Source organism: Haliotis cracherodii, unplaced genomic scaffold, assembly GCF_022045235.1.
Source record: "Haliotis cracherodii isolate W230 unplaced genomic scaffold, xgHalCrac1.p SCAF_4, whole genome shotgun sequence".
Lineage (NCBI taxonomy): Eukaryota > Metazoa > Mollusca > Gastropoda > Lepetellida > Haliotidae > Haliotis > Haliotis cracherodii.
This window is the reverse complement of record NW_027266297.1, coordinates 12643228-12666992: the sequence shown is the minus strand read 5'-3', so window position 1 is coordinate 12666992 and position 23765 is coordinate 12643228. Positions and strand designations below refer to the sequence as shown.

Here is a 23765-nt window from a genome sequence, read left to right as displayed (position 1 = left end):
ATACACCCGGAATGTGCAAGAATCATTCGAGGCGGGTTCGAAGCGCATTCTAAGAATTCGAACGGCATTCTTACAAAGCTTGGTCAGTTTGAAATTTCCTCCCGAGTGTGGCACGAATTTTGAAAATTCTTCATTCCGGTTGGTTCTGCTTGATTCCTGCTGATTCCGAATAAGTGTGACCGGGCCATAACATGGGTGAAAAGTGTGGAGGCCATTTCTGGTGTCCCCCGCTGTGACATTGCTGGAATATTGTCAGAAGCGGCTCAAACCCGCACTCGGTTACGACTGTCGGGCCTCAGGAATATTATGGTCTTTTTTGTAGTGAATACCGAGGACATACTTTCATAAAAAAATATGCCCCAAAATATACATGATCCCTATTATTTTTTTTTTTTTTTGGGGGGGGGTATATAAATTTCACGACTTCCGTCAGTGTGTGATGTGTCATGTAATAGTCACGTGCACGAAACTGGATCTGAGAGGTACTTTCTGCCAGTGCTAGCTGAGATCCTATATGACTGAGACAAGCAAAAGGTTATCAAGTAGACTCGTGCCTCGGTGTTTTGAGAATTCAAGGACTCTTCACATTGCTTCAGAACGTAATGCTCAAATATTCCTTAATCAGTCGAAGACTGATTTCAATTTTGACACTGTATCGCCTGACATGCCCGGATGAGAATGTCAGCTATCATTGAGCTCGGTACAGCGTGTAATTTGTCTAGACCCATTCAGCTGGTGATAAATGCCTTGTGGACAGGCCTAATGGGACAATTCTCTACACATCACAGTCCCGATTCGGTCAAATCGTATCGGTCGTTATGACTCACAAAGTGCCGTCGCAATATTTGTTTCTGTCGTTTATTGATGTTATTTGCTGTTGGCATTGCTATTAAACCCAAGAATCTGATCCGTGGTCCGTCAGCACCATACCCGTGCCCCGTCAGCACCATACCCGTGCTCCGTCCGCACCATATCCGTGCCCCGTCAGCACCCTACCCGTGCTCCGTCAGCACCATACCCGTGCTCCGTCAGCACATACCCGTGCCCCGTCAGCACCATACCCGTGCCCCGTCAGCACCTTTCCCCTGCCCCGTCTGCACCCTACCCGTGCCCCGTTAGCACCATACCTGTGCTCCGTCAGCACCTTTCCCCTGCCCCGTCAGCACCCTACCCCTGCCCCGTCAGCACCCTACCCGTGCCCCGTCAGCACCATTCCCCTGCCCCGTCAGCACCTTTCCCCTGCCCCGTCAGCACCCTACCCGTGCCCCGTCAGCACCATTCCCGTGCCCCGTCAGCACACTACCCGTGCCCCGTCAGCACCCTACCCGTGCCCCGTCAGCACCCTACCCGTGCCCCGTCAGCACCCTACCCGTGCCCCGTCAGCACTATTCCCCTGCCCCGTCAGCACCCTACCCGTGCCCCGTCAGCACCCTACCCGTGCCCCGTCAGCACCCTACCCGTGCCCCGTCAGCACCCTACCCGTGCCCCGTCAGCACCATACCCGTGCCCCGTCAGCACCATACCCGTGCCCCGTCAGCACCCTACCCGTGCCCCGTCAGCACCATACCCGTGCCCCGTCAGCACCCTACCCGTGCCCCGTCAGCACCATTCCCCTGCCCCGTCAGCACCCTACCCGTGCCCCGTCAGCACCATACCCGTGCCCCGTCAGCACCCTACCCGTGCCCCGTCAGCACTATTCCCCTGCCCCGTCAGCACCCTACCCGTGCCCCGTCAGCACCCTACCCGTGCCCCGTCAGCACCATACCCGTGCTCCGTCAGCACATACCCGTGCTCCGTCAGCACCCTACCCGTGCTCCGTCAGCACATACCCGTGCCCCGTCAGCACCATTCCCCTGCCCCGTCAGCACCCTACCCGTGCCCCGTCAGCACACTACCCGTGCCCCGTCAGCACCCTACCCGTGCCCCGTCAGCACATACCCGGGCCCCGTCAGCACCCTACCCGTGCCCCGTCAGCACCCTACCCGTGCCCCGTCAGCACCATACCCGTGCCCCGTTAGCCCTATACCCGTGCTCGTAGGTTTCACCAAAGTGGTAAATGTTGAAGACCCTCACTGCTTCAGGCTTAAATATTTTCTCCCAAGCTCGTACAGACCGCCGTCATATAGCTGGAATATTGCTGAGTGTGGCGTTCAACAACAAACAAACCAAAAATTCCTTGGCCCTTCAGCAAGAAATGTCTACATCACACTTGTCTTTTGATATGATTGATGCACCAAACGGCCACAAAGTTATGATTGGATAGACATTGATATATATCTAATATACTCTTACATTGACATTCCATAAATGTTCACATTTACTGTCGTTAATACCCATAGTAATCCAAATACCATGTATACTACATAACGTGGATAACACACACGCAAATATCAAGGGTGATAAATGTGTTAACCATAGGTCACAGACTCCCATGCGTGCCTTAGTTTGTGTGAGGATCCAGCAATCTTTGGTTCGTATACAAGATCAAAATGGTAAACGTCTTAGACCGGCGTCTCACATTAAGCTCACTGGGCGTTATACAGCCGAAATACCATTCAAAATGATTTCATTTGTGGATTCTTGCCACCCTGTCCCCTTACTGGGCATTTGGTCCCCACAAAACACTTTTAAAATGGCACCAGTCGTTCTGACCATCATGGGTGTAGCTCACTGGAAAGTATAAAATCATCATTAGAGAATTTTTGTTCGATGTCTACAACGTCAAGAGCTGTTAATTTATAACTACCGCCCGAAGCATGTGACACGATTTATGAACGCTATGGTGTCTGATAGTAATACTTTCATATTAAATATGCGTGCAGACTCGACAATAAATCCATGTTATATAATTAAACACGATGTTTATATTTAGAGTTAATTTTGCACATCAAAGGATAAGGCCATAATTCGATCTTGCATTAATAACAAACATGAAATATTGACATGCTGCAATTTCGAGATGTTTATGTTTATGATAATGTCAGTTTTATACGTTACTGTGGTTTTTTTATTAAAGGACATGCCATTTTGGTAGGTGTTCTGATTTAGAGCAAAATGAGTTAATTAACAATATAAACTCCACCGATTTGTTATCATGTAATGGATCGTAAGACCATTCTGGCGTTTTCTCGTTTTGGTGTGCTAGATGTGAGTAGTTGATTTTAATACTTTATATAACTAACGTGCTTTGTGGGTACGGGGGGTGGAAGTCACATAGTTGCGTCCCTTAGCCTTGCCAGGATATGTTGGTAACGGCTTCGAAACCGTGGTTTTCTGCGATTATGATCCTTGATCTGTCAACATCTTACCCATGTCACCACAATGGTAAACATCCACGTTTTATGTCACTGTGTGATTCCCTCCCATGTCAAGTTAACGCAATGTGCAGACCACCTCCGTGGTCTAGTGGAGAGAGCGTTTGCCCAGAAAGCGGAAGGTCAGGGGTTCTGGCATACCCAAAGTCGTTAAAAGATGGTATTTGTTGTTACCCTGCCTGGCGCTCGGCATTAAGGGGCTGTATATAGTGTGGGGTATTTATGTCAAACTGGGGAGCACGCGATTCGTCGTGCAGAGATGCGTCCCTTGGGCACGCCAGAAACATATGATTGTGGGTTCGAATCCCGATTCGATCCGATTATGTTTCTAGGTTTGTCAGCACCACACCCGTACTCGTGGGTTTTACCGAATTGGTAAACGTCTGAGACCTGCATCACTTGGGGCTTTCCTCCCACATAAAGCTGACACGCCGTGATATAACTGGAACACTGTTAAAAGCGGCGTTAAATCCAACTTACTCACTCAAGTTAAACTGCGACATGGTATTTCAGTGTGCTAGCACTCTAAAATCGGCATAAGTCCTGACTAGTACAAGCAGACACATACAAACGTGCATGCACGTTGCTAAAAAGAGCAATCATTTTGAACGCGACGTTTAACCCCATTTCACCTCACCTAACACAGTGCTGGAAGTGAAATATTGATCAATGCTGCTGATCAGAATGTGACTGCTTGGATATGTTGTAATACGAATAGTATCTGATATTGCCATGGAACTGAAGCATAGTCAGTTTAATTCCAAGTTGATGAACCATAAATACACAGTTCATTAATTTAATTATGTTCATGTTACGTCACAGTATGAAGTGTCTCTGTGTCCCTATCACATATAAATAGGACTTCCTAATCGTGATGAACAGAAGATGTGCTCCACGGTGTTTATTTCCAGACTTGGTCTCGACGTAGTTAGTGCCATTTGTGAAATTGAGACATTGTCTCTGTGTAATTAACATTACCATTTACTTCAAGATTGATATACACCGTAACATTTGAGTAAGCAAATAAGAGGTTTTAAACGACTTGAATAGAAACCTCAGGACTGTCAATTGGCCTGAGCGTTGTTCTATACGTCGAAGAACATAACGAATATCAATCGATTTCGTCTCTTCATTATGAGGTGAGGTGAAATTGGGTTAAACGTCGCGTCCAAGATTATATAGCGACGTGCATGCACGTGTGTGTATGGCTGCTTGTACTAGTCCCGATTTACAGTGCTAGCTCACTGAGATACCATGCCGCAGTTTAACATGAAACCCCACTCAGACACAGTATACTGACTCCGAGCCGACCAGTCCTTGTTTTAGCCCCTTAGCCGAGCGCCAGACAGGATAACAACAAGTACCATCTCTTAACGTCTTTGGTTTGACGCGGCCGGGGATCGAACTCCGGACCTTCCGCACTCCGGGCGGACGCTCTACCACTAGACCACGGAGGCGGTCCTTCATTATGAAACGCTATACATACCCTTATACCTTTCCCATAAAGGGGGAGATTGAGCAGCCTAGCGGTTAAAGCGTTCGCTCGTCATGCCGAAGACCAGGGTTCGATTCCCAACATGGGTACAATTTGTGAAGCCCATTTCTGGTGTCGATTGCCGTGATGTTGCTGGAATATTGCTAAAAGCGGCGGAAGACCATACTCACACACTCATACACTCACTCACTCACTCACTTTACTCGTAAGACCTCCATCATTTCTGGCCTACCCCCCACATCAGGCTGACAAGCCATGACAACTGAAATACTGTTCAAAGCGGCGCTAGTAAGAGGCGACTAACGGGATCAGGTAGTCAGGCTCGCTGACCCGGTTGCTCCATGTCATCATATCCCAACTGCGTAGAACGATGCTAATGATGTCATTCACTGGATTCTCTGGTACAGACTCGAATATTTACATACCGCCGTCTAATAGCTGGGATATTGCTGAGTGCGTCGGTAAACAATAAACAAACAAAGAAACAGAGCGACTCTGAACACAACTCACTCACTATTTATGATCAATTGACATATATTTGTTTGGTACAGGACAAGAAAGATGTGTATAACAGTGATGGAGAGAAGATTCCCTCAGGAAATAGAACAGATCCCGAATTGTACCGCTCCGGTGACACACCCGCCGAACAGGTCCAGTCTTCCGGTAGGAAACACCGCCGAAGGAGTCTTCCTGTTAGTCACGTGATAAGGCCAGATGAAGACGAGGACGACGATGAAGCAGACGAGAATGGTCACCATTGGTTGCATGAGAGACGGATGTTACGTCAGAAGCGCCAGTTACGCAGGTTACGGAGACGTAACATGCCTGACAGCAAAACATCTGACGACCTAAACGAAGCGTTGACATCCGACAGGTCCCAAGAAAACGATGAAAATACTTTCGAGGCACTCTCGGATCCTGATAGAAGTGATAGAGTTCCTAGTGTCCGTATTCGCAAACGTAGAGCGTCTAGAATTAGCCTCAAAGACCGAAGCAAGTCTCAGTCTGCTACATCTGCTGTCGATTATTCCTCTGAATCCACCAGTGATATGTCTTATGCAACGAAAGAAAGCAGTGTTTCAGATGGAGCTTGTTCACCAACGCTAATTAGTAAGATCAAGCGACAGAACGCTGTGTACTGCAGCAGCTCCTCCAGTGTGCTCTCCGATACTAAGCATTCCGATTCTCAGGGTGTTCCGACAAGTCCCCTCCCCGTCAGGAACGTCCGGGATCCCATATCACGGAGCCCGGTCCACGGGGCCAAGGAAAAGCACGTCACTCCCAGCAGATCGGAGCTGCTGAACCGGCGCGTCACGTTACAGAAGTGTGAGCTGATCAGTCCATGTGACGATGCCAGGGTGCGTCGACTTGGTAAGTGAAGGGAATATGAGCTTATGTGATCATTATTTAAGGTCGTTTACTTGCAATAATGCTTGTGTCCGACATATAACTCTAAAACTAATAGGTATTCTTTTATGAAACTTTGCACACACAACGACCAGACTGTCAATTGGGGCCGTTAGCTATTTAGGGATGTAAAGAATAAAACCCGTTTTACTTTGACTAGATTGTCAGGACAGCTATTCGCCAGTGAAGGTAACCGAAGTAGCAGAAGAAAATGTTTGGTGTAAAACATCATACCTATATTTCTGGGGGCGGTCGGGTAGCCTAGTGGTTAAAGCGTTCGCTCGTTACGCCGAAGACCCGGGTTCGATTCCCGACATGGGTACAATGTGTGAAGCCATTTCTGGTGTCCCCCGCTGGTGATATTGCTGGAATATTGCTAAAAGCGGCGTAAAACCATACTAACTCACTCACATATATTTCTGTGAAGCTGCAATATATACTGAACAACAAAAGTTCCTGTGACATTGAATCAGATTTAATGCAAAGTTTTCACCAAATCGGAAACAATTTCGGTTTGCAACAGATAAAAGACTCCTGTAAGTGTTCAAATGGTTTAATTTGCCATACTGACTTCAGAAAATGCGTGATTTCATTTAAAAAAACAAAAAAAACATGAACATGCCAAAATATCAATTTACAAATCAATAGTGTGTGTCCACCTCTGGTTGCGATGCAAGCAACACATCTTCGTCTCATGGAATGGACCTGGCGTCGCACAAGGCCCTGTGGGATATCTGTCCATATCTGCTGGAGCATGTGTCGAAGTTCCTAGAGTATCTGTGGTTGGCGTCGAAGGCGCCGATCCATCTCATCCCACATGTGCTCGATTGGTGAGAGATCAGGGGAGCGAGTCGGCCAGGGGATGACATTCACGTTGTTTTGTTGAAGAGTTTCCTGAACAAGTCGAGCAATATGAGGCCGGGCGTTGTCATGTTGAAAGGTAATGCCTGGGCCATGTCGACGCAAAAACGGTAGAACAACAGGGCCGATGATCTCGTCACGGTAGCGCTGTCCATTGAGATTTCCCTCTACCACTATCAAACGTGTCCTCTGTCTTGCTTTAACCCCACCCCATGCCGTAACGCTGCCGCCCCCGAACTGATCTTCTTCCATGACACAATGATTGATTTTTGAAGATATTCATCGAAGGCCAGGGATGCTTCTTACAGTCGCTGTTGCTGGCTGGAATCGAGATCGTAGGTGTGTTGTTCGAATCCAGTTGTCTTTTCGATTATTGGTTACGCGTGACCTGTCACTCCGAGGATGGTCTCTGACTTCATTCGTTTGTTGCCAACATTGCCATAAACACTACATGGTGTTTCTGTGGACGTTAAATTGTCTTGCAACATCACGTTGACTCGATCCTGCTTCAAGCATACCAATGGCTCGCAGACGCTTATTTTCGGACAGGCGTGGCATTTCATAATGTTGAATAATTGCCTAATTTTGTTGTTTTTCTGAGTGGTTGTTGTCAGCACGATGATAAACAATGCACATGTTTTTATACCCATTCTTGGGTAGTGAAATGCATGGGGTTTGCATAAAAGTCAACTTTTGCATGGAATGCATGCTTTTCTGTAGCAGTTGCGTTTTTATGACTTGATTCCATACATGTACTACAATATTGAAAACCAAACTTTACTTGTTTGAAAAATACACTAAAATATTGGTGTCACGGGAACTTTTGTTGTTGAGTATATAAGATTTCCTTAGTTTTATGTGAGGGATGAACTTCAGTAAATACTGATAAGCTACAGTTGGCAAAGCAACAGATTACAGCATAAGTCACGTACCACTTGTGTGACATCCGCTTACTGGTATCTCTGCAAAAAAAGGTACAAAGTCCTAAGCCCATGGTATTGATTTGATAGGTCAGTAACTACTCTTGTATAGGGAGATTAAGATTAGAGACTTGGAATACTCTCATCAAGTTGGACAGATGACTCTTGTAGGACTTTGTTCTTTCGAATTCGTGGAGGCGGGGGTATTTGTCGTCATCTGATGACTCGCGACCTTTAACTGTTCTTGAAAATGTCAGATGTTTTGGCTTATTTTTATATAAAATATATTGTACTACATCTGTCCGTGAACATACTCAGATTAGGTGTCTCACACTGGCGGTGTGGGTTCAAAAAAGTACGAGAATCTGTTCTTTACCAAGAAAGTGTTATCCCAAATATAACATGTGTTACGCTGTTATATCATTATCAAATCTGTATGTTTAATTGTTAAAAACATACATCTTTTAGCTTTCTGTGTGAATATTTCTTAACCATGGACACTGTGCTCTAATAAAATTGTAAAATGGGTTTCAAAGAAAAGTCGATCTTAACAATTTGCATTGACAACGCAAAGTCGGCATCATATAGGACACACAAAAACCTGCTTCACTCGAACTGAATAACCCGATATATCGTTGAAGACCATGTCGCGTTGTAGATGTGGTATAAACATGAATAGAGTTATGATCTAATACACGTTAAAGGCACCCAATTCGCTTCGAAGAACTGCGTCCTTAATGCTTGCCAGAAACCTATGATTGTGGGGTCGAAGCCCAGGTTCGTCTCAATTATTTTTCAAGGTTTGTCACCACCATACCAGTGCTAGCGGGGTTCACCACGGTGTTAAACGTCTAAGAGCAGCCAACTTGTCTAATGGAGACAATCACATGTTTATCTATAGTGAAACACGACAAATTCACGCTAATGGTGTAAAATACAGGCAATACCGGAGTTTAATAAAAGCTAAGGAGCAACTCAAGAGGGAAACGGTTTAGCATCAGGGATTCGGCTTAACACGCATATACAAGAGGACTTATGTGCACATTGGAGGTAACATCAGATCAGGTCGTTTCTTTATCAGCACAAACTACATTTTTATTTGTCTCGTTTATTCTAAATGTATTTCATAGAAATGTCAAAGCTTATTTTTTCTTTTCATCATCTCATTTACATATTGTTAACGTATCTTTCAGTATTGTGACCCGTAAAAGACGACAATGCTTGTCGTAAGAGGCGACTTACGGGATCGGGTGGTCAGGCTCGCTGAATTGGGATCGATGCTCATGATGTCGATCTCTGGATTGTCTGGTCCAGACTCGAATTTTTACAGACCGCCGTCATATAGCTGGAATATGGCTGAGTGTGGCGTAAAACAACAAACCAACCAACCAACTTTCAGTATTGTTCTTCAAGTTATTGTTGACTCGACCCTAAAAACAAACCTTTTAATGCTATGAATTAAGAGCCAACCGTGAATGTATTTCTATTTCTGACAATAATTTAGTGTTATCATACCGTATCTGTGTTACTACAGGCACTCTGAAGATGCTCAAACCCCATGAGGTGATTCTACATCGAGACAAGGGTGATCGAAGCCACAGAAGTAAGTAACTGGGTGTGATGGGGGGTTGTTTATGCCGCACCCATCAGTATTGCATCTATGTTACAGCAATATCGAGAAACCACTCTCTGACTCACTCAGCTCAGCTCAGCTTATCCCGACTCCACTGTACCAGTCGCATTTCGCGGTGCAGAGTACGTCCTTTAGGCCTGAAGCCTATGGTCGTGGGTTCGAACCACAGTTCGTCCCGATTATGTTTCTAGGTTTGTCAGCACCATACCCGTGCTCATGGGCTAATGTCTGAGACCTGCATCACTTCGGGCTTTCCTCCCACATTAAGCTTACACGACGCGATATAACTGGAATACTGTTTACAGCGGCGTTAAGCCCAGTCATACAGCGGGTATATTGCTGAGTGCGGCCTTAAACAAAAAACAAAAAAACACAATTGGACGAAATGATGGTAAAATCCCGATAACATGTGTCTCTTGCAATATCAGTTTAATTCCATGATTTGTGATAACCGCTGCATTCGATAAGTATTCCATACAGTTTTCGAAAAAGGCTTAATTTAGATATTTGACGAATAAATTCTAAGATTCTTTCAAGTTAGTACCTTGCAATCAGGCAAAGTATACTACTCAAAGGAAGTTAAGGACCACCCGATACAATTATAATATTCTTTAACTTCTTTTGACTAGTATATAGGACGTCATCCAGAGTTGGATGTTACTGCATTGTGTTATTTGTCACACGTGAAGCCATGCCTGTATTAGATATAAATGTCGTATGTATGACAATTGTGTTTTCACCTTTAACAAAGATATTCAGCAAATCTCGGTAATGCGAAATAGTTTGCAAGCACGTAGATCCCCTCAGCCATAAGCCATGGGTTCTTTGAGACCATATTCCTCCCACATTAAGCTGACACGACGCGATGTGACCGGAATACTATTCGAAGAGGCGTTAAACCCAACTCACGCACTCAGTCACTTAACACTTAAGACCATGCCCGGCCAATAATTGGGTTTCACCAAAGTGGTAAACGTCTAAGACCTGAATCACATGAGGCTTTCTTCCAATATCAAACTGACATGCTGTAATTAGTTGAAATAAACTTTAAAGCAGCATTAAACCGAAATCACTGACCCACCACCCCACCACCCCAACACCCCACCACCCCTCACACACCCCACCCCCAACCCATCTCTTACTATGTATGCGAGGATCGATTCTCATGATGCCAGTCACTGGATTGTCTAGACCAGACTCGATTATTTACAGACCGCCGACATATAGCTGGAATTTTGTTTTACATGGATGATTGTGTGATATTTCACCCCGACGGCGAGAATAATTGCTCGTACTGTCAACCACTGCTTTCCCCAGCACAGATTCGATCCTACAAGCCATCCTGAAGAAATTAAAATACCTCACACAACCTATGAAAACTACACCAGAAATATATCACAGACAACATATTTATTGAAAAACCATAATATTTGTAAATCTAGGATTGCAGCGTGCATTACAATGGTGTTTCTTTTGCAGCTGGTGGTCTGGGCATGCGTGTTGTAGGGGGAAAGGACTGCGACAATGGAACCCTGGGAGCCTTCGTTGTCATGATAACCAAAGGAGGCCCCGCTGATATGCAAGGTCGAATACGAATCGGTAAATAGTCTGTTTGTTTCACGAAGTCTCATCGCCACATGTAATCAGTGAAGTTTTTTATCTTTGCTAGAAATAAAAAGAATGTTGGCGAACGATGGTAATTATCCATCAACATCATTTCCAATAGCACAAGCTCACATAGCTTGAATATGATGATATTTATGAAAAGGCGCCGTTGGTTAGCCAAGAGGGTAAAACGTTCGCTCGTGGCGCCAAAGGCCCGGTTCGATTCCCCACATGGAGTAAATGTAAGAGGACCAGTAGAACCCGACAAGAACGTACGGTAAGCAGTTCCAATGCACACTAAGGACAGGACAGAGGTCAGTGTGACACTGGCCTAGAAACACGTCTCTAGTAACTCCATATCGAGTGGCTCTACCTGGTTTATATTGTACATGTCTGATGCTGTAATTTATTGGGGTGAGACTTGATTATCTGTGTGCCTGCCTGCCTCTCCGTCATCAAACAATGGATTACGTCACCAAACGTCGTCAAACGTCGTTATTCGACCCTGGCCTTCGATTCCGTCAACATCACAAAGAGAGCTATTTTGTGAGCTATTTGAACGTCAATCTTTGGATTTTGCTTGACGTTGAGACTGTAATTGACATTGAAATGATTGACAGGGCAGTGATACTGCCACGTGCAAGGAAGGTCAGAGTATCAGACCGCTAACTGTACGTTGTACTTAGCCATGCTCTTTGATTTAGCTTCAATCTGAAATCTGACGAGTATTAATCATCTAAATCACAATATTGGTATATAGAATGCAGGAGAGATCATGGGCCCATGTAACATGATTTGACTCGTTGGGCGCCCGCTCAATCATGCCATTCGACTGAGTCGTACCAATATAGTCAACTGCCATGTTGTTCTTTTACGTTTCACTGCAAATTGACAATGGCGTTATATGATAATGGATCGTCGTTAGGCAATATGAGGGCATGATCGTATTACAGTGGCTCGCACTTTGCCTGATAACATGCAGACCGTTTTATGCTAACTGTGTCCATGTTAGCAAACGAGTGTGACCAGGGTTCGATTCCCGACATGGGTACAATGTGTGAAGCCCATTTCTGGTGTCCCCAGCCGTGATATTGCTGGAATATTGCTAAAAGCGGCGTAAAACCATACTCACTCACTATAAAGCGTGACAATATGAAAAACCGTCAAAGGACACTCAATCGTCTTTATGAAAAAAAGAACGTCTTTCTAACAAACACGGTGTTCCTTTTCCCCCGGATATGGGTCAAATGAAAATCACATTTATTTATCATGCTCAAGATCGATAATAGGTAAAAAAAATATCTATTGCGTGTTCTTTCAGGTGATCAAATTATCGAGTGGAATGGTGTCTCACTTACGAACGTCACGTTTGAAGAAACACGTGACATAGTCAACCAATCAGGGAACGTCGTCCAGCTCAAAGTCATCCACAGGCATATAAAGAAAAGGTTTACAATTTGTCATTATAAAATGATACATCTAGGAGTATTTGTCTCAAATGTCACGCACGTTGCTGTTCTGTCATTCTAGCGGCTGAAGGTGCAAATGCTCCATCGTTTGGGTTCCTTATTAAATCCAAATCATGCCATGCGTCTGTATTGCGTAGCAGTTGTCGATGTGATCGATAGGCGGTAATGGAAAAACAGAACTAAACTAGTCTGTCATGAAATTATACCAAGACAGTCTTCTTACAGAAACGTTCATGATAACTGAACAGAGGTTAGCCGAGGGCTACTTGTACTAGTTCGGTACCCGTGAAAATCCGGGGTAGAATAGGTCTTCAGCAACCCATGCTTGTCGTAAAATGCGACTATGCTTGTCATAAGAGGCGACTAACGGGATCGGGTGGTCAGACTCGCTGGCGTGGATCGATGCTCATGATATTAATCACTGGATTGTCTGGTCCAGACTCCATTATTTACAGACCGCCGTCATATAGCTGGAATACTGCTGAGTGCGGAGTAAAACGAACAACCAAACCAAAACTATTTCGGTATAATGCCAAAATATATTGTGCAACACCACTGATAAACCATGCCGCAGTTTATACCTCACTCAGACACGGTATACCGACTCCTTGTTTTAGCCCCTGATATCCGAGCGCCAGGCAGGGTAACAACACGTACCATCTTTTAAGGTCTTTGGTATGACGCGGCGGCCAGGGGATCGAACCACTGACATTCACTCCCTGGCAGACTACGGATATATTTTAGTATAATTGTATGAAATTTATGAACAATTTATAGAGTCTTGTAGTAGTCGTATTAGTCCTGCATGTCTTCGGATTTATTACTGCTTATTTACTGCTTTATGTTAATATCAACCAACAAAAGAAAAATATATAAAAAATATTTGTGAAATTTAACTTACAATCCACACAATCGTCATAGTGATATACAACAAGATTCTTCTTTTTTCTGATAATGTTTTTAATTATAAAAGGGTTACCAGGTAAATCCCATACAAATTACAGTTTTATTCGTCAATTGTACTTTAAAAGTTCAATTAAATATTCAAGTCGCACAATCCATGAGATGCCTAACCTTCCCACATTGGAAGCCCAGAGTACCAAGCTGAACCCTCGTTAATGCCAGCTTCGCCTTCAAGTCGGTGCATCTATCAAATCAATTCTGCCCACAGCTTTAAGTTATTGTCCAACAAGTACATTACAGGAATAGATGGCAAATAGCTGGACAGGTGTTCTCTCAATAAGTCCGTATCTATTTGTAATTGTTCCTACAAGTGGCAGATTCCTGTAGCATGCGCGGTAATGGACGGATAAAAGAAGGTAATGAGAAGCTGGTCGTGTGTAGTTTTCCCCATCGGTGTAGCCCTATTGTATGTGGCCGCTCTCGGTCATTATCAGGGCTGGACACTGTAACTAGGCCATCATATCGTCGCTTGTTGAAAGACCTCTTATCTTATTATTTGGCAATTTCAGGTTGTCTGAAGACTCTGAAACCCCTAGGGTTACTAGAATAGGTGAGTTTGTGATGATCACTTGGCAACGTTACATCATTTTAAATGTCAATACGAAGAATATATGATAGGCTTGCGTAGGCCTTTTGATATAGTGAGTGAGTTGGGTTTAACGCCACTTTTAACAGTATTCCAGTTATATCGCGGCGTGTCAGCTTAATGTGGGAGGAAAACCCGAAGTGATGCAGGTCCGAAGTGATGCAGGTCTCAGATGTTTACCACTTCGGTGAAAACCCACGAGCACGGGTATGGTTCCTCCAACATTAAGCTGACACGCCTTGATATAACAGGAATACTGTTAAAAGCGGTGTTACCCCAACTCACTCACTCATTCGAGTCCTAATAGTGAAATCCAATTTTGGTATTCCTTGGAACAACACAAAATGTTCATTCAACTCATGAAACCAATATTGTAATCAGTGTACGATGATATGATTTTAAGAATCTTGAAATGTTACTCCGGCATGTTGTGAAATGGACACTTATACGACTCAGATGCTCAAATAATGTCTTTATTACACATTATTGGGGTCGCCGGTATATGCCGCGTTCAAACATCCTCGCCCACTCAGTATACACTCGCTAAAATTATTAGTTTATACAAGAAGATATTTATTTTATGATTACTAAGGTCTAACTGTCCTACAAATTGTAATTTGTCAAAAAATTGTACTGCTCCAGACTTGTGTCCATGATACACAACGTTTGATGTATAATCTTTGTGAGAAGATGACTCTTGCTCAAAAGTGTTTCATGAGGGCAACAGCTATTCAGCATCGTGTGGACTATATCATATTTTGCCTCCCCCTCCTTTTAATGTAGCGTTTCTATCCCCCCACACACACACACACAATACATCATGATACATGTAGCATTTTCCATATCCCCAACCCTTCCATCCCAATATATCTTTGTTGTGATCAACCACCCACCCAAACCCCCACCCCTACCCCCACCCCCACCCCCACCCCCACCTCTTTCGCTGTCAGTTTTTCCCTCATCTCCCCCACACCATCTCCCTCTTCCCTGTAATATATAACCATTCCCCAAAGCTTAGTGAAGCTTTCAATGTGTGGGCATTTATAAATCGGACGCATCGATATCATATGTTACCGTGATTCTTCAGGTGAACCCTTACCTTGCAGTTGCATGTGTTTGTGACGGGTCAGGATACGCTCATCTTGTATCATTACTATTTGATAGTGATTGATAAATACATGCTTATGATATGGTCGGATTCGTACAAGGGACTTCCTATGATTATGGAAAGGGTTTTGTGGCTTTATTCCAACAGAATCTGAAGACTGGGGACTGTATTGTAACCACGTCACCTTCCTCCCCCCTGATAGTCTTCCCTCGCGACCGAGACGGCGAATGCTGCCCAAAACACCGGTAAGTTGTTTCAAACTGTATAATACACTAAGGGTCTAAATTATCACATATTCTGTCTCTATCCCGGGGGCACGGGTGGCCCAGTCGTCTAAGGCGCCGCGAGTTGCGTCCCTTTGGCACGTCAGAAACCTATGATTGTGGGTTCGAATCCCGGTTCGTCCCGATTATGTTTCTAGGTTTGTCAGCACCATACCCGTGCTCGTGGGTTTCACCGTGGGTTAAACGTCTCAGACCTGCATCACTTCGGGCTTGCCTCCCACATTCAGCTGACACGCCGTGAAATAACTGAAACACTGTAAAAAGCGGCGTTAAACCCAATTCACTCACTGTTTCTATCCCGAAGTGAATATACATGAATAGAGACCGATTAGCATTTATACAACCCAAAGTTATAATATTTACATAATTCTTTGATAGACGTGACGTTGATAATATGTTTGTGTAACGTGTTGTAGGACATTCTTACCCTTTTCTCGAACACCTGGTCCATTCTTGTTATTTTCACCTCTTTTTTGCGTTTTACGCCAAATGGTTTCTGTTTCGGCAGATAATTGAGAATGATAATCCTCTGGCGTTGACGTTGTATATTGTATTTAATATCCTAGTAACCCAATCAAAGCTGCATGGGGAAGAGGACATAACCCAGGCGACAAGCAGTCTCTGTGCTGGTTTCAGAAAGAAACATCGCTATCTGGTTGCATTACTTTCAATGCGACTTTAAATATGAACTCATACTTTTATAAGGTAGTAATAATTAGAATAACAATAAAGAAGGCTTATAAAAGTTTATTTTTCTGGACGACAGCAGATCGTCCTTCCCTGTTTGCAGGCGTCACAAATTGTCCGAAAAAAATAACAAGCTACCTAATTTAGCATGCTTCTTAAACATAAATTGCAAGCGATTCTGTGGTGGTTAATTAGGTAATAAAGTAGTAGTATTTGCGTGTATGTTTCCATTAACCGAAAAAGCATGAGGCCATGCCCATCAACGGACGAGTCATTTTTGATTGGTTGTCTACCCTTCTTGGTCGCGCTGAACGATGTCGCTGATTTCGTATTGTTGTCGACCCGTGAAGATTCAGGGTAGAAAGGGTCTTCAGCAATCCATGCTTGCCGTTAAAGGCGACCATACTAGTCGTAAAAGGCGACTAACGGGATCGGGTGGTCAGGCTCGCTGACTTGGTTGATGCATGTCATCGTATCCTAATTGCGTGGATCAATGCTCATGATATTAATCACTGGGTTGTCTGGTCCATACTCCATTATTTACAGACCGCCGTCATATAGCTGGAATATTGCTAAAAGCGGCGTCAAACCATACTCACTCACTCACTTTGTGTGTTAATGGTTAAATAAGCCTGTGAAGATTATTATTGCTGATGTATCTATCATAGGAATTAACTTGATATGTTTTCGCGTTACAGGTTTTAAGTTCATACCTCAATTAAAGCAACAAATACTGAAGTCGGTTCTTTCAGAACATTTTGTTTATGAGCTCTGGATGTGTCGTCCTTGTTTTGTGCCAGATCGAGATGAAGAAGGAGACACGGCGCATCACAGGTCGCATCCTGACACGCATCAACTACCTTCCTTCAACAGAACGGCTGGAGATTTCCATACTAAGAGCTGAACAGTTGTCACTTCCAGACAGCTCTCAACAGAGAGTGCCGAATCCTTTGGTGCTGGTCCATATGCTTCCCCAGAGAAGGTAGGGTTTCAGAAATGCCATAAGGTATCGACAGTGTATGGTGCGTTGGTTGGTTTGTTGTTTAACGCCGCACTCAGCAATATTCCAGCTACATGACGGCGGTCTGTAAATAATCGAGTCTGAACCAGACAATCCAGTGATTGGCATCATGAGAATCGATCCTCGCATACATAGTAAGAGAGGGGTGAGGGGGGGGGGTGTCAGTGATTTCGGTTTAATGCTGAACCAGACAATCCAGTGACTGACATCACGAGCACCGATCCACGCAATTGGGATACGATGGCATGCATCAACTAAGTCAGCGACCCTGACCACCCGATCCCGTTAGTCGCCTCCTACGACAAGCATAGTCACCTGGGTTGCTGAAGATCACGGGTCCGACAGTGTATGGAATATGTCATGATATGAAGTACGTTTATTCGGACTAAAGTGTCCTCGAGCCCCAAGCGAAAACATATGAACACTAAGCGTGACACCCGGAACTGTTCGTGTGACTGAAACACTAGGGGTTGATACAGCAGCCGCTCGTGTTAACTAGTGAACACTAAGGGTTGATACAGCAGCCGCTCGTGTTAACTAGTGAACACTAAGGGTTGATACAGCAGCCGCTCGTGTTAACTAGTGAACACTAAGGGTTGATACAGCAGCCGCTCGTATTAACTAGTGAACACTAAGGGTTGATACAGCAGCCGCTCGTGTTAACTAGTGAACACTAAGGGTTGATACAGCAGCCGCTCGTGTTAACTAGTGAACACTAAGGGTTGATACAGCAGCCGCTCGTGTTAACTAGTGAACACTAAGGGTTGATACAGCAGCCGCTCGTGTTAACTAGTGAACACTAAGGGTTGATACAGCAGCCGCTCGTGTTAACTAGTGAACACTAAGGGTTGATACAGCAGCCGCTCGTGTTAACTAGTGAACACTAAGGGTTGGTGTGCATACATCGTGCGGCCACCTCAAGTGTTCACATTCTTCAGATGAGACGTGAAACTATGTTTTCGTGACATATAGACCTATTGAAGATTACAGTAATTCACTTTCTGAGTTTGTACTATGTTTTTAATATGAAAAACACTCTTAAAATGTGTGACTGTATGTTTGTGTGTAAATGTGTGTATAACTTTCTTAAAACATATCCTTCCATCTTTTCGTAATTATAGCAGCATCCCAAAACTTTGTTCGCCTGCTTTTGCTATTTCTATGTAACATGAACGTCTGTACAGGTTCCCTGTGCCATCCTAGTCACTGATCGAAGCATGCACTGCATCTATTTTCTTGCAGGCTGATGCCGTTCAAAGAGACGGACGTGAAAGAGAATACGAGAAACCCGGAATGGGACAAAACGTTCTACTTCCACAACATTTCAGAAGATCAGGTATTTTTTTATTAATTATGTCTTTTTTTTCAATTATGTTTGGAAATATTTTCAAATGAATGTAATCAGAAGTAATCCCTAAAGTTAAGATTTATCTACTTTTCTCGTTTATATGCATTTTGCAAAGTCCACACAGTTTAAAGCGCTACATTCCTTATTTCCTTACGTTGTAGTGGACAGTTTGATTGTCACATGACCATAGCGGAAAACGTCCATCCGCTTTCTGACCAATCATTTCATCTCCTTTTTATATTTTTAACGGATTTCGACCGACCGGAGCAAAAAGCCACTATCAGAAAAAAAATTGATTAAATGCATTGTATAAACAGTATAAGGATTTCCTTTTTCCACTGAACCGACTCAAATAAATTCATGCCAAATAAAATAAAAAATATGGAGCCATTTATTTTCTGTATGCCCGAAACCGGTCCACCATACTTTCCTTGTATCCAATACTTTACACACTGAATTAAACATACTAAACAAATGACATTGACTGGTTCTTTCAAAATTCAATCTCTCTTGAATTTTGCTTCTTACAATAAGCATGTGGTTGTATTGCAATATTCTAACAATTTTAACAAATTCAATGGACGTTTCCACCCTGTTGGGATTCTGGGGGAGATTTGGCCCCAATGTCTCACGGATGTAAGATACTAAGACCCTACTAAAGAGGATCAGGCGCTCATACTCAGTGATTTGGCTAATTACTGCTCATCGCCCTACGACGACATGGGTCGTCATGCTTACAGTAACTGGATGTCGGGTCGAGTTATTTCCAGGAGCCAGTGATATTTACTGCTCTAAAGAAGTTTAAAAAACACCTGATATTTTCATACGACTTTAGTTAATCTAGCTTGTGGATACATTGTCAACGCGCATGTTGACAGGGAATTGGCTCTTGGGTGAATAAAGGACAAAATCGGCATCACTGTCCCGGAACGATTTATGCACAACATATAAATAATAAACATCAAATACACAATGAGCGGAATACCTGCTCTGACAACACAAACACAGCGATGAGCGGACCTTCAGGCGTACTTGAGGTGAGCGGAGCTCCAGCTCAACCTCAGGGTGTTTTGTATTCCTACGAGCGGCACATCCTGCTCGAGGTCGTCCCTACACCAGCACTCGGAATACCAAGCTGACTAACAGTGTAATGGTAACACATACATAGTAATGAACAACAATAGGCAGACAAAGAATCAATGACGTTGCTCTGGACATGGGACTTATTGGGGTGATGAAGCGACACAGCTCATGGGATGAACAATTAAGGCAATAAATGTTATAAATAATAGTAGATACAGTAGCCCAGGTTAGCTGACAGTCAATATACAGTGAAATATTGGTGAGGATTAACGACGGGGATTAGCGCCTAATAAATACTGTCTATTAAGTTATGGAGACATGCACATGTCGTGGCTACAGGGTAATTAGCCTTTGGAATTAAATGTTCTTTAGACAATGGATGTCGTAAATCAGTCTCTATGACAAGATCAACAAACAGCATTCCATTTGTGCATGTATAACTTGTTTTGAGTAGAAAATATGGAATGTTGCTGTCTGCCTTGACTCACCGTTGCCATTGTCCTGTACGTTTTACAGGAATGACTGCTCACTTTTTCCGCCAATAACATTTCAGCTGTTGAAGAAGGCTATAGAGATCACAGTGTGGAGCCAGGCCGAGAAGGAAGACATGTTCCTTGGGGAGATCCTCCTTGACCTCAGTGACGCTGAGCTGGAGTACGAGGCTCTGTGGTACAATCTGGAGGACCATGATGAGAACAGCTCCCCCCTCCCAGAGCGGAAGCGTCCGCTTGAGATACCCGACACTGTCCTCACAACGGCAGATTCTAGGAATGGGAATAGTCCGAATGCTTCTCCCAATCTTCCTCACAGGTCACTTCCGGTGACCCCTAACGACCATCAGTGTCCAAGGTCGCTTTTTAAACGATCTCCTAGTAAGTATCAACCTTACGTGAAAGTTGCAAAATGTATCACTTTGAGAAATATCAGTATATTATTATAGTCAAGACAATTCGTGACACGGATACCACACTATTTCAGAGGAAAATGTTGTTTTGCTGGATTGAATTTTTTTTCAAAATATGTAATGGGTAACAGACATTGTCAGATTGTCTTCGGTCTGGTGGATACAGCGTCTGTCCGGAGAGCGAAGTTCGGGCGTTCGATCCCCGACCGCGTCATACCAAAAGACGTTAATGGATGGCACTTGTTGTTGACCGCTGTGTGAACTTCATTTCTGGTGTCCCCAGCCGTAATATTGCTGGAAAATTGCTAAAAGCGGCGTAAAATCAAACTCACTCACTCACTTGTTGTCCACACACCACACCACACCACACCATACCGACGTTTACTGCAATATCTGAAAAACTATCGGACCTACTCCAGTCAAAGTTGGTATGAGATTATTAAACAGTCATACATAACTGGATATTACATTTAAAGACAATCGGTGCATGAATAAAAAACGCATGTTGTGACGCCCAACGCTAACACCGTATTCGTGCGTGCGTGAATCCCGTGCACCCTTTCGAGTTGAGTTGATTGGTTCAACTGTGTCATATGGCCCTGTGACGCAGGGGTAGCATTATGCAGATGGCTGTTTCAATGAATGCCCGTTCCATCCGTGACGAACAGGTCTGGTTGTTGATGAAATATAGTGATCGCTAAATAGACAGATGTTTTATTCATGCACCGATTGTCTTTAAATGTAATATCCAGTTATGTATGGCTGTTTAATAATCTCATACCAACTTTGACTGGAGTAGTTCCGATAGTTTTTCAGATATTGCAGTAAACGTCGGTACCTTAAATCACCTTCCAGACTATAACTGCCATTGTAAATATCGATCAAACAATCAAGCAGAAATTGAAAATAAATACATTTCAAAGCTCTTCTCAATACGCATTGTCTCAAATGACTGGAAAAGACCTTTTTAATTTCTGATTCATCCATGCACACACCCACGTCCTGTATTGTAGCAGGCAACGAAACAAAATGTTTGAACATTGATGCATATTTCACCAGGCGCAGACCGCAAGAGTCCGTGCTTGAGTCCACCAAGATCACCAACGAACCAAAGTGACAGCAACTTCCAGTCAGGTACCTGTGCTACACATTCAAAGGGGTATCTTGCGCCATGAATTCATTTCAGGGGGCACGGGTGGCCCAGTCGTCTAAGGCGCCGCGATTCGCTGTGCAGAGTTGCGTCCCTTGGGCACGCCAAAAAACCTATGATTGTGGGTTCGAATCCCGGTTCGCCCCGATTATGTTTCTAGGTTAGTCAGCACCATACCAATGCTCGTGGGTTTCACCGAAGTGGTAAACATCTGAGACCTGCATCACTTCGGGCTTTCCTCCCACATTAAGCTGACACGCCGTGATATAACTGGAATACTGTTAAAAGCGGCGTTAAACCCAACTCACTCACTCACTGAATTCATTTAGAAAAAAACATTTGTTAAATACTGTCACCCAAACAGATATTTTAGTTTGTTACATTTCATACCTCAGTTGTTTTGTTATTTATATCCCGTTCACGTGCAAATGTGCATCATGTCTGGGGCATGTGCAATTGTAAATGTAAAATTGCACTGAATGTATGTGTTGTAATGTGAACGTTTATGCCCACGTCAGAGGATGATGATCTAATTAATATATCTTGATTTGCCAACACCAACCAGTTCTGTATTCCGAAGTTGACGTTCTGCAGTATACAGCAATACCAACTTTAGATTAGTTTAGATAAGTAGAGAGTGAATGTTGTTTAACGCCAGTGCCGTCAAAATAGCTACAACACAGTGGCCTGTAAATAACCAAGTCTAGACCAGACAAGCACATCTTCCCGAGGCAAGAGACTTAACTGACTTTAAAGTCCAGTTTCCACCCTTGCCGAACTAGGCTGGAATTCCTGGGCTCGATCGTAGCGCCACCAGTGGCTATTACGAGTTATGTCCTTTCTATGCCTCACCTATTGACCAATCAGATTCAACCTCTCGTATCACTTGCATTTGCTTCAAACAGATCGGTGGCGCCCAGTCAAGACGATCTGATCGATAATCAAGATCTATAATGTGATAAAACGAGTCTTACATCGCGAAGTGCATCAAATCACGTGAGCACCTTGGTTAAAAACAGGAAAAGATTTAGAAAATATCTTTGACAACGAGTTAGCGGTGCACATGCTTTGCAAATCCTGCAGTCGACCGAAATCTGCATGACACTTTACGAACCGGATTTCGATTTCGGTGTGCGATTTTGATTGGACTATGCATAGACTCGTTAGTCCAGCCAAAATGTAACTCCATAATACCAGCCTAGTTCAGCAAGGGTGGAAACTGGACTTTTATAGTCAGTTAACTCAATTGCCTCGGGAATATGAGACAATTGAGTTAACTGACACCAATCAGCCAAATCATCCAACCTGGCTTTCACGATCCATATACGCCTCTTAAAACAAGCATAGGTTATGTTTTATGAGAAACGATCAGACACACAATGTTGCCCAGTCAACAAGGCCACAAATAATGACAAAACTATCTTCGCTTTAGTCAACAGGGGACTTTTCGTTGAGAGTTTAGAATTTGCACTGAAGCTATTTGTCCTACCAAGTCAAGCGTCAATAGTCAATATAGTTTTGTATTCATCAGGGCACAGAAACAGCTTCACCAGCAAGGTCAAGAAAAGGATGTCCTGTGCTGTGTCCAAGGTGTCTTCCTCGCTGTCTGTCTCAGAGAAGAGAGACTCTGGTAGGGAACGGCTTATACAGTAAACTACGGCTATAACGAACTGACGGATAAAACGAACTTACTTATTTGGTCCCGACTATTTGCTTTAGTTATACTGTATATAACGAACTACGGTTATAACGAACTAAAATTAGTAGTCCCTTTGAGTTCGTTATAACCGTACTCTACTGTACTTGATACATGTATCTACTGGTGTCGGGATAAAAGCATCCTCCATTCCATTTGATAAATACCCAGGACCATGGCTACCATGGCTTCGTGTTAAGCCCGTTTCGAAAAATAGTACTCTAAAAATAA

The 23765-nt window shown here is 43.7% G+C and overlaps 1 protein-coding gene across 4 annotated transcripts in view; it reads left to right on the top strand.

Annotated features, from left to right (window-relative positions):
• Window positions 1-23765, top strand: part of LOC139478873 (regulating synaptic membrane exocytosis protein 2-like) — a 115706-nt gene that overhangs the window by 66352 nt on the left and 25589 nt on the right. For all 4 annotated transcript variants that reach the window (XR_011654335.1, XR_011654333.1, XR_011654334.1 and 1 more), the window contains exons 6-16: window positions 5361-6180; window positions 9532-9600; window positions 11110-11229; window positions 12557-12683; window positions 14177-14217; window positions 15509-15606; window positions 17133-17314; window positions 18596-18689; window positions 20338-20656; window positions 21748-21822; window positions 23370-23468. Coding sequence is in view for 1 of the 4 variants with exons in the window: in XM_071261543.1 (XP_071117644.1) it covers window positions 5361-6180; window positions 9532-9600; window positions 11110-11229; window positions 12557-12683; window positions 14177-14217; window positions 15509-15606; window positions 17133-17314; window positions 18596-18689; window positions 20338-20656; window positions 21748-21822; window positions 23370-23468 (2044 nt within the window). In the remaining 3 variants the exon portion in view is untranslated. The remainder of the gene's footprint in view (window positions 1-5360; window positions 6181-9531; window positions 9601-11109; window positions 11230-12556; window positions 12684-14176; window positions 14218-15508; window positions 15607-17132; window positions 17315-18595; window positions 18690-20337; window positions 20657-21747; window positions 21823-23369; window positions 23469-23765) is intronic.